The 15,579-nt window shown below is 42.1% G+C and overlaps 1 protein-coding gene and 1 long non-coding RNA gene across 4 annotated transcripts in view; both read left to right on the forward strand.

Annotated features, from left to right (window-relative positions):
* LOC146978119 (chloride channel protein 1-like) overlaps positions 1-15,579 on the forward strand; it is a 69,834-nt gene that overhangs the window by 39,119 nt on the left and 15,136 nt on the right. For both annotated transcript variants that reach the window (XM_085790839.1, XM_085790838.1), the window contains exons 15-22: positions 343-556; positions 1,136-1,269; positions 1,365-1,456; positions 1,602-1,694; positions 1,855-1,942; positions 4,044-4,126; positions 6,347-6,391; positions 10,544-10,648. In XM_085790839.1, the coding sequence (XP_085646965.1) occupies positions 343-556; positions 1,136-1,269; positions 1,365-1,456; positions 1,602-1,694; positions 1,855-1,942; positions 4,044-4,126; positions 6,347-6,391; positions 10,544-10,648 (854 nt within the window). The remainder of the gene's footprint in view (positions 1-342; positions 557-1,135; positions 1,270-1,364; positions 1,457-1,601; positions 1,695-1,854; positions 1,943-4,043; positions 4,127-6,346; positions 6,392-10,543; positions 10,649-15,579) is intronic.
* LOC146978120 (uncharacterized) lies at positions 8,188-9,107 on the forward strand. 2 transcript variants are annotated; one of them, XR_015037042.1, is made up of 4 exons: positions 8,188-8,503; positions 8,635-8,696; positions 8,790-8,838; positions 8,935-9,107. It is a non-coding gene; the product is annotated as an uncharacterized LOC146978120 (long non-coding RNA). The 2 variants fall into 2 exon arrangements; XR_015037043.1 differs by having other exon boundaries at positions 8,930-9,101.

Here is a 15,579-nt window from a genome sequence, read left to right on the forward strand (position 1 = left end):
AAAATAAAGCTTTATTGAAAACAACACTATGCAAAGAATAATTCAAAGGCATCAGCTCATCTTTTTCAAAATGGCATTTATCTGCTTTTGCAAATGAACTCTTCATTTGCTCTTTTACCTTTTTTCTTATTCTTGTTTATGTTTTGTTCTGGATCTTCACTTCCTCCTCTTTCATCTTCTATGATGATCTATTTCCATCCTCCCTTTCTTCTCCACCTCCTCCTCCTTACTCCCCACTCCTCCCTGCTGTTTCCACCACCTATGTTTTCTTCCTTCTCTTTCCTTCTCCTTCCCTCTCTCCCTCCCTCCCTCCATCATCATCCCATCCCATGTCCCTGACAGGAGCGGCAGCGCTGACCGGCGCAGTGACTCACACGGTGTCCACGGCGGTTATATGCTTTGAGCTGACAGGCCAGATCTCCCACATCCTGCCCATGATGGTGGCAGTAATCCTGGCCAACATGGTGGCCCAGGGCCTGCAGCCCTCTCTCTACGACTCCATCATCCAGGTCAAGAAGCTGCCGTACCTGCCGGAGCTCGGCTTCGGTCACATGAGGTTGGTGCTGGTGGCGGATTGGAGGCCGCGTTTGTTTCCCAACATATAGATTCTTCAAACATGGCAGGGTTCCCACGCGTCCTGGAAAACCTGGAAAATGGTTAAAATGGAAATTCTCCAGTCATGGAAAATAAGAAAAAAAACTAGAAAACTAGAGACTTTGAGTTGATGAGTATTACCAGTATTGGACCTATTGTCTGTGACAGGGCAAAGAGCAGTTTTTGATGTGGTTTAAAAACAAAAACAACATGTTTTTGCGTTGTTCTATGAAAAATTTATCAGAATTTCTAAACATGCAAGAGAATATTTCATAGATAAGTTAGAGCCACAGACTGCACACCTTTAAATCAGACTTCTGGGGGTGAGAGAAGAATAAACATAGAAACAAACTGGTTAAATGAACATAATAGGGTACAAATAATGGGACGTATTATGGATGTACAGATGTATTGTTATTGTGTCATTCTGTAGCAGCAGAAAATATCCTGGAAAATGATTTTTTTTTTAAAGTGTGACCCCTGCATGGGTGAAACCAAAGTGTTTTGACTGTGTGTTCCTGTTTGTGTGTCTGTCCCACAGCCAGTACAACATCTTTGTTGGGGACATCATGGTGAGGAAGGTGAACTTTATATCGTCTCAGTCGACCTACAGAGAAGTCAAACTCCTGCTGGATTCCTTTTCACTCAAATCCATCCCACTGGTCGACTCAAAAGGTGGTTACATGAGTTTTTGAACAGAACTGTGGCCATCGGAAAGAAAAAAACAAAATGGAAACAAAAGTCAAGTCATTTTTCCCTCTTTCCTCCAGAGTCGATGATCCTCCTGGGCAGCGTCGACAGGGTGGAGCTCCTGGCTCTCTGTGATTGGTGGTTGTCACCGGAGAGGAGGCTCCTCATGCAGGTACGAACCGCACGACTACCAGCTGATGCTCTGTGTCTTATTACGGCCTGTATCATATTTAGGAAAGTAGAGCACAGTGGGAATCCAAAGGGAGTCTCAGTGAATATTGATCTTTTTTTCTTCTTTTGTCTGGATCTGGATTCAGGATCGCAGCCTGCAGGAGCAGAACCAGTCTCAGAAGCAGAGCTGGGAGTCCTTCGCCTTCGTGGACGAGGAGGAAGAGGAGGACGGAGAAAAGGTCAGTGTCCAATCTGTCACCTCTGATTTCAAGCGTCATCAGAGTTTGTTGTTTATTAGCTGAGAAATGTTATATCCAATTCCTTTTACACCTGGTTTTAAAGTGCTTTGTTAAAAACATAATAATAACTCCTATACTCATCTGTGGTCGTGGTCTGCAGGGGAGTCCAGTACAGGAGGAGAGGAACGGGCCCCTCCCCCCTGCAAAACCCCCGGAGCCTTCATCAAACCACACGGCTCCTGTTCTTGGTGAGAGCGCTGCACATTCCTGAGCACAGTTTTTATTTTTTACTAATTTATTTTGTTGATGAAAACAACAGCTTTTATTCACAGTGGAGTAAAAGTTCAGTTGTTGCTTTACCAGTTCATTTAATGAGCAGCAAGTTGGAAATTATGTTAAAAAGAAAACACATCCGACGTGTTCTGCTGCCACACCAGAGAAAAACTAAAAAACAGTATCACAAGTTTAAAAAAAAATGTTTTTCATGTTATTTGTACATGTAAACTCCTCACATTATAACCATGTAAAGATTAATATAATAATAACGGAAAGTTTTAATTTAACATTCATATATTGTCTCTAAAATATCTCGGATGTCCTCGCTGTGGTTAGCGAAGGATAAAGACTTGACTCGCTCCAGTTTGCTGCTTGTCAACCCCACAAATGGCGATTCTGTTGGCGCCACACGTAACGTCCACTTTAATGTAGAAACAAATCAAAGCGTGGAGAACAATCACAGTTTGTGATCTCTCCTCCTTAGCTCCGTTACACTTGGAGAGTTGTGTGGCATGCAGTCGGCGCTGGGGAACAAAAGCCTTATGGGGCTTGTCACAGTAATATTGATTCCTTCAGACAAGTTTTGCTCACAAGGATGATGTAATGGGATTTATTTTATTTTTTATTTTTTGCTTGCTATGTGTCCCCAACACAGAAAAAAAAAGTCAACTGTTATGACTAAGCATTTAGTCAGAGCGCAGATGGTGCACCGAGCTCACTAGGTTCTCATATGTGTTAAATACATCAGAGCCCGGAGGACACGAGCACATCTTGTCGGTGCTTATGAAGTATGAAATGATGTGAGACAACCTGTAGGAGAATGTGCACGGGTCAAACACACGTTCATCTGTTCAATGAACCATTATTATTTCTGTAGATGTGTCACGCACTTAACTTAAAGGCTTTGTTTAATCTTCTCACTGCAAAACACGTCCTGACACTTTGACATTTGGCTCAAACGTTCACTTGGACTCAAAGGAGGAAATGATTTGATTTTGATGGTCAGAGGTCAAGGTCACTGTGACCTCTGGAAATGGTTTTGTCCATTTCACAGTAGGGACGTCACGATTACTTGTTTTCACAATTAGTCACGGTATTAAACGCCACTATTGATTAATCAAAAAGATTCCTAAATACTGTCTCTTTTCCAAAAAAGATATGTCTGAACCATGTCGCCAAAGTAAAGGTAAATGCACAGATACTGTTCCATTTACAGTAACGTAACATTGAATTGGTAGGAATTTAAATGTTAGTGACGCGTGTCATTTGTAATTTAAAAAAAAAAGATTAAAATAAACTTAAACATTTGGTTTCCCTGGGGGATTAATAATTGGTCCTATAATAATAGATACTTAAAATGTTGTGTAAATAATGAGTAATGTAAATACTATATTTGATTTTACACATTCATAGTGTAATAAATGAATGCATATTAATCGTGATAATTGTAATACCGTGATTATTTCTCTGACAGTAATTGAACCAAGATAATCTATAATGGTGACATCCTTATTTCACAGTGAAGGGCATCCTGTCAGTCTCTTCTCTCTGGGGCTGTAGGTTTGAGTTGATGTATATGAAGAGGACTAAACATAGTAAATGCAAAATGCAGAATATTAAACACTAAGAAATGTGTGTTTAACACTCTCTTTCACTTTCACACTGTTTCACACCGAATGTGGTTCAGCGTTTGTTTGTCCACAGATGTTAAACCGTTGGAGTTGATAAGTCTGGAACTAACAGGAGTGAGGGAAGGTTTGGCAGCTCTGTGACGGCTACTGACCAGCTGGTGTGTGTGTGTGTGTGTACATGTGTGTGTGTGTCTATTATGGCACTATAAACTCCTCAGTCGCCTATCACACACAACAACAGTCAGTCTGCCGGTGAAACGGTATCCAGGCAACTACAATAAGGAGTTGCCGGGGGTTGCCGCAGTCTCTCTAAAACCTCCATTTGCAGTTTGGTTATTCGCTCCAAAGGCTCTGAGTTTGTATAATTTATTGACCTTCAGCCACTGCCTCTCTCTCCATCCCTCCATCCCTCCATCCCTCCATCCCCCTCTCTCCCACACAGACAAAGGTCCTCTGCAGTCCGTGAGGAAAACACTCAGGAGTCTCTTCACCCCCAAGAACAGACAGATGGAGGGACAGTCACAGGTGTGTGTCTGTGTCTGTGTCTGTGTGTGAGTGTGTGTTCATGTCGACAGTGAACATGCATTATCTTACACCTCTGTGTGTCATGTTAGTGATATTATATCACCACCTCTTTGTGTCTTTGTGTCTAACTATTTCGAGGTGTTGGGGACGGACTCAGTCGCCAAGAAATTTCCCCTCTGTGTTACCAACCATTGAAATGCAAATAACAGCCCATCATTTTTTGGCGATGCCAATCCCAAACCCCCGTGCTTAAACTGGCACTGCTAGGATATAAATATTTATTCTTTTCTCTTTTTTTGTGGAGTGAATTTATCATTATGAGGGTTTTGCTTTCTATTCGGGGAGGTACACACTTATCAGATTGACAGAGGCACATGAATACGCCGCCGCCCCGCCGTCCTCAGACAAACTCCCCGAAGTCGAGCATCTTTCTTTCAACCTTGTCTCATATGGAAATTGGGGGAAGCCAGAGACCGGAGGTAGAGTTATTATTCTGCTTGGCGGTGAGCCTGGCTCACAGGGAAAGCAATACATGTCATCTGTTTATACAAGCAGGAATGGAAACAGCACTGAAAATAAGCATATGCTTGTAAGCTTTGCAAGATTAGAATTTGATTTCTGTCGTGCCCACCGCTGTGGCTTGTGAATTACCAGTCTGATTCTCTATTATGGTTTTGGACCCGATCCTACTCCTGCAATGGGTGGGTGGGTGGGTGGGGGAGCTACGAGCCACAATGCTGCAACCTTGGATATCAAATGGAAACACAGTGGGGGAAATTGCCACCAACAATCAGGTGTTTGTCTACTTAACAGCGAGTGATGGCAGGAAACCAAACACTGACCTTTAGAGTATCATCTGGCTGGAATAACAGTGTCAACATCTTGTTCATTCTCACTTTAGTCTAATTACCGTGATAAGAAATAAGATGATTTAAACAGGTGAGAAAATGAATAAGAACAAGAAGACCTATAAAAATCGCTCGTAACCGAGTTGGCCGCCCGCTGCGACAGACAGAGGAACCTCACACCTGTTGATCTCCGTTAGGAAGTCGACAATATTTTTGTGACTCCGAGAGCAAGAGGCAGCCGAACCTGCTCGGAGAGCGAGGGCACGGATGAACGAGGGAGGCTTTGCTTCACAAAACAGGTCACAGCAGGTGTTGGCCTGGATTTCACCTCCACCTGTATCCAGTTGAGCCTCAGAGCCGCTGGAGGTGAGAGATGAGCAGGAGGAACTGGACGACAGCAACGTGACTACAGGACAGGTGTCACTGCAGTGTGACAGAACAACTGGGAAAGGGACCAAAAGTCAGTTTGAGATACTTCTAGATTAATTTAAAGGGAAAGTTCGACATTTTGGCAAATTGGCCCATAATCCCTATAGTTTTAGCAGTAAATTTGTTACCTTTATTTGTCGGTGCAAGCTATTTTTTGAACGGCAGAGCAGAGCCACAAGCTGCTCAGAGCTACGCTACGGAGGCTCATGGGATTTCTTGGTTTCCTTCATCAAACTCATTAAATACACAATCCAACAACTCCAAAACACTCTGGTGGACAAGTTGTGACCTGCACATTCACCACGCTATGAGATAATAACAGAACGTTACCAGACAGAGTTGTTTTAGAGGGAAATTCAGAGACTGCTTGCTGAAAAACTGCCCCCGACAGGAACACGCATCAGCGGTTTTGCATGAATTTACCTCTAAAACAACTCTGTCTGGTAACGTTGTGTTATTATCTCATAGCGTGGTGAATGTGCAGGTCACAACTTGTCCACCAGAGCGTTTTGGAGTTGTTGGATTGTGTATTTGATGAGTTTGATGAAGGAAACCAAGAAATCCCATTAGCCTCCGTAGCGTAGCTCTGAGCAGCTCACGGCTCTGCTCCGCCATTCTAAAAATAGCTTGCACTGACAAATAAAGGTAACGAACCTACTGCTATGAATATAGGGATTATAGCAATGGGTCAATTTGCCAGAATGTTGAACTATCCCTTTAAAGATTAATTACTTGTTGTATTTTGTAAAATTCAAACTATATTATACAATATTATATTGTTATACACGTTATCCTAGACAGAGGGCTCCCTACATTTAAGATTCAGAGCAGGTGTGACAGATTTAGAGGTGATGTCCAGCCACGGTTCAGAGGGAGGGAGGTGACACAAGTGTTTTTTTATTAAATCATTCACACACATGTCTCGTCTCTGGTCTGTCTCCAGGAGCCCAGTCCTCCGCCCCTGTCCGACACAATGACACCAGAGGAGGTAAGGCAACGATGGAGCGATGATGGATTTAAAAGGTTTTGCAGAAATGTCTACTTCATTATTTATAACATGGTGATGAAATACTTTCACGCCTGTGCTGAGCCTCCAAACCTTGAGTCCACGTTCAGTCTCAACTTCCTCGGTGCCCAAGACCGAGTTAGATCCACTTTCTGCTTCAGAAATAATCCTCATGAGAAGCTGATAACAAAGTCACACCACAATCAGAATTCAATTTTACCTGTGTGACACAACTCTTACATACCAGACCTGTATTTAGCCAACTCTTTAACATTTTAGACTCAAGTTAAAAGTTTATTTTTCAAACTTGAGACTGAAAAATATTAAGCAATCTTCTTTTGACTTTAACAGAGCCGAGAACACCTCTGTAATAATAATAATTATAATGACGAAGCTGTATAATTAAGAGGATTGTTCGTCTGGTATTTTCATTTGAACATTTTCTAAGATGTCGTGCCACATTTTCTTTTTTTCTTTTTTTTTCTGCATCTGTCAGAGCTGCAGACAAACAAGAAAAATGAATCCGTCTCCTATGTTATTTGCTGTGTCTTCATTATCTGCAGGAGTGATAATAAATTCTCCGACACACCTCGTCTAACAACCGCTGAACTTTTGTTTCCATCTCAGACAATTTCCTTTTATTTCAGCCCAGACTATTTAACATTTTTATATTATAGTATAAATCCTAAATATGTCGTTCTTGTTTGTTTGCAGTGCTAGTTCTAATTAGTCCATATATTCTTGTTATGCTGATTTGTCATCTATCAAGTGATCAATGATGATAAATGAAGGTAAAGTTGAGATTTTAAGTCTTTAGAATTTCTTTTTTTCCAGCAGATTCAAGCACATTTTGGTTCCAACACAACCTGCTTAGTTTTGACCTGATCTGTATCAACCAAACACATAATGATATCAACATGTTGGACTTCTCACTGCATGAAAAGTGGGATTTTCGACAGTTAGCGGCACTGTAGATTGTCGTGGAAGTTCAGGTTTGCGAATGCATACGACAATTTGCAGGAAACACCCACAACTGTCGGGAATTGTCGTGAATTGTCAGAAATTGTGCTGGGCAGTTTCCCCCCCATCACCCCCCTCTCCCTAATTCAAGGGAAGGCTTTAACATGTAAATGATCATGCTGTGAGCTATACAAATGCAAATCAGTGTAGCTTGGTAGCAGGAGGAGTGTTATTCCAGGTAAGATTTTTCTAAAAGGTATTAACTTCATTTTAATCCTTATAAAACCCACTGTCAATTTAAAACATCCACAAAAAGTTTTTATGCATTTGAACACATTTTGTCAATACTGAGAAGTACGCTGGTGTATTAGGGCCATATGTAAAAAAACAAAAACAAACAAACAAAAAAAACCCAACTATTTTAAAAGAAATATATTCAGAGAAAAAACAAACAAATTGACTTTAATCATCATCTAAATAGGTTTTTAAAAATTATGTAAAATGTGTTATCTACTACAATGTTATGTAAAAAAGATTAATACAACAACCACAACAGTGAAAAGCAACCACATTTTAACTAGACAATGGGACTTTTCCCAGGTTTGTCTAAATGAATACAACTTTGAACATATATTTTGGAATGAGTGTTGAGAGATGGGCAAACCACATCTCGCGAGTTCTTCCATATAACAATGAACTCCCCTGTGATTGGAGGACCCGACGAGACTCATCCAATCACGTGAGGTCATGGGCGGGACTAACACGGAAGTACTTGCAAGGAGTTCTTCGCTTGTCTGAAGAGCCTGGTGATGCGAGGCTGCAAGGAGTAAACAGACTTCTTCACAACTTTTTCTAACTTTGCTGATTCGTTGACTACAATGGCTGGACAGCGTCTTAACCATAGACATACTTCGCCTCCCCCTCAACTCCTCTGCGTGGACGCGAACACCTTTCCACAGCAAGTCGGCAGACCGACGAGAGGAGAGTGCTTTTGAACGCTGTTAGTGGGCTGTCTCGTCAGATAACTACCGCCGACACAGACTCGGACTGACTGCCTTCATGCCTTGGAGATGAAAAACAGGCCAGAGGAGCCCAACTCTAAGAGGAAAAGACGGATGCAATCCCCAAATTGCGGTAAGAATATGTTCGGTGCCTGCTTGCTAAGCTAAGTAGCCTCAAAGTAAAGCTTTCTTTCCGTAGCCCAAGCTAAAAGTAGCCTGAACCAGTGTGTTGCTTTATCAAACTGTGTTTCTGTGTATTTACAGGATGCAGTACGCCGTCTTCACAACTCTGAGGCAACTTGGAGGAGCTACAAACCAGAGCAAGGGTAAGATTTAAAGAATAGGCTATGTGTTCATTCTGCTGCATAAGGAAAAACGTAAACAGATACTCATCTTAACCGTACATTTTGTTTTCACAGACTGACCTCGTGACCACTGTGCCTGATGCCGATAAAGACACTATTGTGTGTAAGTAACGTTTAGTACTTTCTGCTTACTGTTCAATGTAAGGGGATGCATGTTAATGCTGTGCCTAAGTGTATCTGTGTTATACTTGCAGCGCAGGCGGAAGCTGTGAAAAGGTCTCTGGAGCTCTGCAGCCTCACATTCAGAGGCAAATCCTAAATACAGGGCAACACACCACAGATGTTTACAACATGGACAAAATTAAAAAAGAGTGTCATCTGTTACCTACATCCCAGACGCAGCAAACAGAGCTGTGCCGTATGATCATGGAGGAGAATGTTGTGTGTTTTGTGCTATGTATACATACATTTTTTATTATTATTTATGCCAATAAAGCTCTTTCTGTGAATAAACATGTTGCTGGCAATTTTTCTTTGCTCAATAAATTCATGTCCATAGGATAACAATATTTCAACCAATTAGGAGTCATTTTCCTAATTTAAAAGTAGCCTATATGTCAACCAATCGCGAGTCATTTTTCTAGTTTAAAAGTATATGAACCAATCACAAGTCATTTTCCTAGTTTAAAAGTATATGAACCAATCACAAGTCATTTTCCTAGTTTAAAAGTATACATATCAACCAATCACGAGTCATTTTCCTAGTTTAAAAGTATATATATCAACCAATCCCGAGTCATTTTTCTGGTTTAAGAGTAGTGGTTTCAACCAATACTGAGTGAGGCCATTCAAGCCCCGCCTGGCTGCTGCTGTTCATATGCTGATTAGAGCCATTAACACCTTCTGACCCGGCGCTGTTTCGCCGCGATTCATATGCTAATTAGCCCCTCCACCAGTGGTTCGTTTCCGTCAGTATGTGGCACGGACGAACGCGACGTTTGCAGTCCATAAATTGTCGTTAATTGCCGGTAATTAGGGAAATCTGCGGGCGTTTACGGGGACGAAAATCCCACTTTTCATGCTGTGTCTGCTCTGTAGAAACAAACCTGTAAAAACAGATCCAAATGAACGCTTTAAGCTTCACTTACTATGGAGCTGAAGTTGTCAGAGCTCAGTGTTTGCATTCAGATCCCTGTCACATGTAGGTCACAGGTGTTTGAGATGCGTGCCACATTTTCGGTGGGAGATTCAGAACTGGGGCACTTTTTCAAAACCACAAGGTGACACAGAATTTTAAATGAGACATCTTTCTTGTTAAGAGCTCCGAAACAATATTGTGCCCGCAGCCCCGTTCTGTCGGCTGCCGTGTCGCTGCTCTCCCTGGCACCGCACCAAAACGCCCCATAACCTCGCCCTGTAAATCCTACAAGACTGCTGCCCCTGTCACGGCGGGCCGAGGCTCGCAGGTAGAATCCATAGAGAGGCTAAAAGGTGTCAGACATCCTAAATCTCCGAGGGGAGTTCGCTGACACGCAAGGACGCAGCAACACGGGGATTCAAGGTTTCTCACAGCTGCACAGCTCTCCTCAGTGGAGGCTAACGACCATCTATCACCTGCAGCCACACACAGACTGTAGAGTATAAACACTCGCACCTGCAGTTTGACCCAAAAACTCACTGCACAGTGTATCCATTACTTATGTAATTGTAAAATCTTCTGGTCTCAAATATATTTAATGATTCGCTCTTTGTGCTACGACTCATGAAAACCCAAGTGTTTCCCCTCTGGCTCAACTCAGGGGAAAGCGACTCTGAGCTAACGTCAGCCCGTTCACCTCCGTGACCTTGCTTCTCATTTGCCGCCGCAGATCAAAGCGTGGGAAGAGGCAGAGATGGACAAGCCGATGGAAATCGATGAGATACGAGTGGACCCTTCCCCTTTCCAGCTGGTTGAGAGAACGTCGTTACACAAGGTGAGTGCAGAGAGACAAAGATAAACAGGCGTCACAGAGGACGGCAGATAAATCCCACGGCAACGCTTTGCTGCCTTACTGTAATTTATATTCTGCGATGGAACCGTTTCCAGGCGAGATAAGGACGAGGGCTCGTTTCAGAATTCAGGTTTATTTGTATTTATGAATCCGGTGGCTCGAGAAAAGCACTTTTCATTTGATGGTGAAACCGGTCGACAGTTTAAGTGGTCGACGATTTAAACTTACTCCGTTGAGCTTTCAGACTTTTGTTTAGATTCAGCGTTTCTCACTAAAAGGCCCTCAGACTTGTACCGAGTGCATTTCTTTTCCCCATGAAACAGCTCTTACTACAAAGACAGCCTTGTTTACATCAGGCTCTATTATCACGCTTTTTGCTGACTCACTGTTACAGTATGTGTTGACTAGGGATGGGAATCGAAAACCGGTTCCTCTTCGGAACCGGTTCCAACTTGGATCAATTCTTGGAATTGTGTGCGTGTCTGCTTTAACGATTCCCTTATCGATTCCGTTTGGTTCAGAAACTCGCGCATTAATTGATTAATTACGTGACGTTACGTTAAAATCAATCTTCATTATAAATGAGGATGCTTAGTGTTTATATCCACACGTCACCGTTTGTTCTCCCAAAATAAAGTTAGTGGCGTGTCTGCGTGGAGCGGAGCTGCTGACAGATGCAGCTGACAGTGACGTTTCCTCATCACTAAACCTGTGAGACACCCTCCGGTCCTCCCTCCCTCACGTCGTGAGGAGGACAGGTCAACATCTCCTGAACAGGCTACATGTCTATTCTTTCTGTTTTTCTCTCTTTATTCTAACCACTTCCTTTCAGGTTTTGCTCGGAGCCAGGTGAAACGGTGCGCCGTGTCTATTCTCTCGCGCGCTCTCTCTCTTTCGCTCGCTCACTCGCTCACTCCGCATAAAAACGAACGTTATGAAAACAATAACTAGTGAGAAGATACAGATGCATAAAAACCATGTAATGGAAACATTGTTAAATTCCTCCTGTGAGCACAGCTGCCCCACAGCCACAGTGGTCTAGTGTTAACCTGTCCAGGCAGGTCGGTCCTGGCTTCTTTTTTAATGTTAGAGCCATTAATGCAGTGTTTTCAACCTTGGGGTTGGGGCCCCATGTGGGGTCGCCTGGAATTCAAATGGGATCGCCTTAAATGTCTAGTAATTGATTAAAAAAAAAAATTAAATAAACTAATTATTTTTCACAATCTTAACTCATTGAGTGCCGCGCTCCTTTCCAAAGTTTTAGTCAAGTGTACCGGCAAATTAGACCATATTTGACTTTTTATTTTAGAGCCATAGTGTATTCTATATTATTGCCACCAACACATACTGTAGCTCATTTGAAAGGTTTAACTTTATCCTTCAAATGGCCACAAACCGTTTGTTTCTACGTGCCTCCGTTCCTGAGAAAAGTCAAGCTAAACATGGCTGGGTTTCACCAAAATCCCTCCTTTTTTTCTAGAAAAGGAGATAGAGCGTCTTTTATGAAAGGTGCGCTGTTTGTGTCTGTCGCTCTTCTGACACTCGCATTTCTGGATCAAAGGGCTCGTATAAGATAAATATACACAACAATTGTTGTTCTATTCACAAAACCACCATCGGGGGCCACTAAACAGCAATAACACAGACGCACCGTGCCGTGTCACAGCCTCTCGCCGCGGAACGTGAGGCTCTGCCGGCCACAGCGGCTCGCGAACACCGGTCCCGCCGGTGGTCGCGGTCCGTCTGTGGTACGGGTCGGTGGTGCCGGTCTGCTTTGGTCCAGAGACCATCAGATTTTACCGCGGGAGGACTTTGGGGAGGACACGGTGTTGCTCCAGATGAAGACCGGGCGGGACAGTGGGCTGAGAGCTTCCTGGTTCAGCTCCCAGCTGCTGCAGCCTCGCGGGTGAGAGCGGAGCAGCAGCGGAGCAGCTGCGCTGCATCTGCATGCAGACCTCCGTTTGCAGAAGCTGAGTTATGATAAAAACTTCCAGATCATGAGCTGTCATGTGACTTTGATCGTCATCTATTTCAGTTCTCCTCGTCGTAGAGTCCCCATATTTACATATAATGTGTATTAAAGTGTCTATTTTCATAATTTAAAAAAAAAGCAAAAAACGAAAAATTTCGTTTTTGGCACTCAACGCATGGGAACGAAAAACGAGAAATTACGTGGTTGGCACTCAATGAGTTAAACAACTATATTCTTTATACATTCACTTTCTTGAATATAAATCAAGATCAAATAAAATGCAGCATATACAAATATCTGAGCTTGCTCATCTTGAAAGAGGGTCACCAGAAATCTGTGATGTCAAAAGGTTGGCAACCACTGCATTAATGCAAACAAACCCATTTCTCTTTTATTCCCTCACCCAATGAGAATCGATAAGAGAATCGATAAGGAATCGAATCGATAAGCAATATTGATAATGGAATCGGAATCGCTAAATTCTTATCAATACCCATCCCTAGTGTTGACTCAGCCTGCATGTGTTTCAGCTTCCTACACAAAAATAAAAACATTTCTTAATAGAGCAACAAATCATCAAAATTCATCACTTTGCCACCTGTAGCACCACCTGTGGCTGTACGTGGTAGTTGCAGGTTTGTTCTTGAACCAACACTGTGTTTGTTGACTTGAGTTCCTTGTCATTTTTATACGTTAGATGCACCAAACTCATAAAACTGTAAAATACAAGTAAAGGGCGTCTGTATGTTTCCATCAGCGGGTCACAGGCTCCATCACCGCTGTGTGACGTCATCCGCTGATAGAAAGTGACTTAAAGGACACTTATTTAAATGAAAATCTTTGAGATTGCCTCTTTAATGTCCACTCAGGGAATGAAGTCATTATGATGAACATTATGGGATCCACAGATTCAAATTCTTTCACCACAGAAACGATTTAATTTTTCTTTTCTTTTTTTTTCCTCATAGATTTGATCATTCATCGTTAAAGCAGTTTGTCAAATTGGAAAAATCCCAATAAGTTGGAGATGTACTTTCTCCCCATTTTTTCTTATTGACCTGATGGTTGATGTAATCTCTCAGGGCGTGTGCAGCGGCCTTTGTGTCACTTTAATGAATTTGCTGCTGAAATTAGTATTGATTTATGTTTTAGTGTATGAAACGGTCACTGCCTCAGACCCACACCAGACACCTCAGCACCCGGCCTGCTGCAGACTTCATTTCAGGCCTTTTTGCTAAACCTTTAAAAGTCCCATATTTTGCAATAAGGCTGAACGATTAATCTTATTTTCCTCGTCATGTGTGATATGAACATGCACGATCAACACATCGCAAACGGTTGCCTATAAATAAGGAGAGGAGGCAGGAGAGGGTTAATTGATAGCAAGTGAAAATCTTTCTTTCTATTGTTTTGTTCAGTGTTTCAGGGTAGCTATTAAAGCAGAAAGACTCAGGAACTGTATGGTTAATATGCACACTCATATATTTGCTTATTTATTGCAAGTCATATCTTCATTGCAATATTGAGCAGTGTCATCACACACATCGATTTTGCTCATATCGTGCAGGCCAGTGTTGATCCATTAGCATCAAGTGGAAGCAGGTCAATAAGCCAAACAGTAGAGGAGGATCTGATTGCTCAAAACAAGACATAGAAATCTACCTTTATACAATATGTGATGTTTTCTAAAGATGTTGTTGAACCTGTACCTTTTAAAAACCTGTTGCACGCTCACCAGCACCAGCTGCATAAAGTTACTGCTATAATAATCGATATAACCGATAATCACCGACTCCAAGCTCGTCTTCCTTCAAGCATCGTGCACCATTACAGCAGCTTTTTATATGAGGCTGAACCAATTCATTCTCATTCATCCAAAACATCCCCATCACCTTTTGTTGCAAATGACTTCATTTAAAAAGCTGAATATCTCAAGTGAACATAAAAACAGACTCAGATGCTGAGAAATATTGTCGATTTCTTCCATTTTCGCTCAGGGTGATTTTTCATTACTTCATAAATTGCATGAAATTACTGGAGTGGATGGTCTGCAGTCTGTTTTTAATACAAAGTGTGAACTCACCGCGGTCAAGAGTGTTATGTTTTTTTGGTCACAGATTTGTATTTGTATTATACAAGCAGAGAGGTGAGTAGATGGAGTTCAGCGCCTCCAGCTGCTGTCAGGTCTTTTGTTGATGTTCCTACACCGGCCTCTTTAAGTTGTTTACTTCTGTAACATCTCATTCAGCCGGGGATGTGGATAACCTTGACAGAGGGGTAATGGCACATGAAAAACACTCTGTGGGGACGACGATTTATTCACACTGTCGTCTGACTAAATGGAGACAGACACGGCAACGATGCTGCTGCTCAGAACAGAATCTGATTGACTGTAGTGAGTGGGTGGACTGGTCATCAGGTCTGTGTGTGTGTGGGAGTGTCCTCTGTTGAGTGTAGATGAAGAAAGTTTTCATTCATTTACATCATCGTCATTAAGAACGTGTTATTCTACCAGTGTCACGGGTCGATGTCGGGATCAGATCACGGCGTAGAGGAGCCGTTTTCAAAGCGCCGTAACAAAAAAAACTAGGTCACCTGAAGCGCTGCTGTCGACTTCACTTGAAAGTGCAGATTTGAAACTCTCTGTCAGCTTTTATTTGATGTCGATAGACCATGTAAAATTGGAGATATTATAGGTTTGGTTGAGATTTTTTCATTCATCATTTTACAAAAATGGAAAAAAGTGGTGGAATCTACTGATAATACTGATAGATTTTTGGGCTCAATATGTTAATATAGTAGGTTTAAGTGAAAAAATCTGATCATATAGGTGAAGTTGTCCTGAAAAAAGATACCGAACATGGTAAAAAAAAAAAAATATGTCGTCTATACAGGGAAAATCGAAAGTATTCAAAAGCGACCAAAATAGTCTCAGACCTCT

Source organism: Trachurus japonicus, chromosome 11, assembly GCF_045865225.1.
Source record: "Trachurus japonicus isolate A0001 chromosome 11, Traja_1.0".
Taxonomy (NCBI): Eukaryota; Metazoa; Chordata; class Actinopteri; order Carangiformes; family Carangidae; genus Trachurus; species Trachurus japonicus.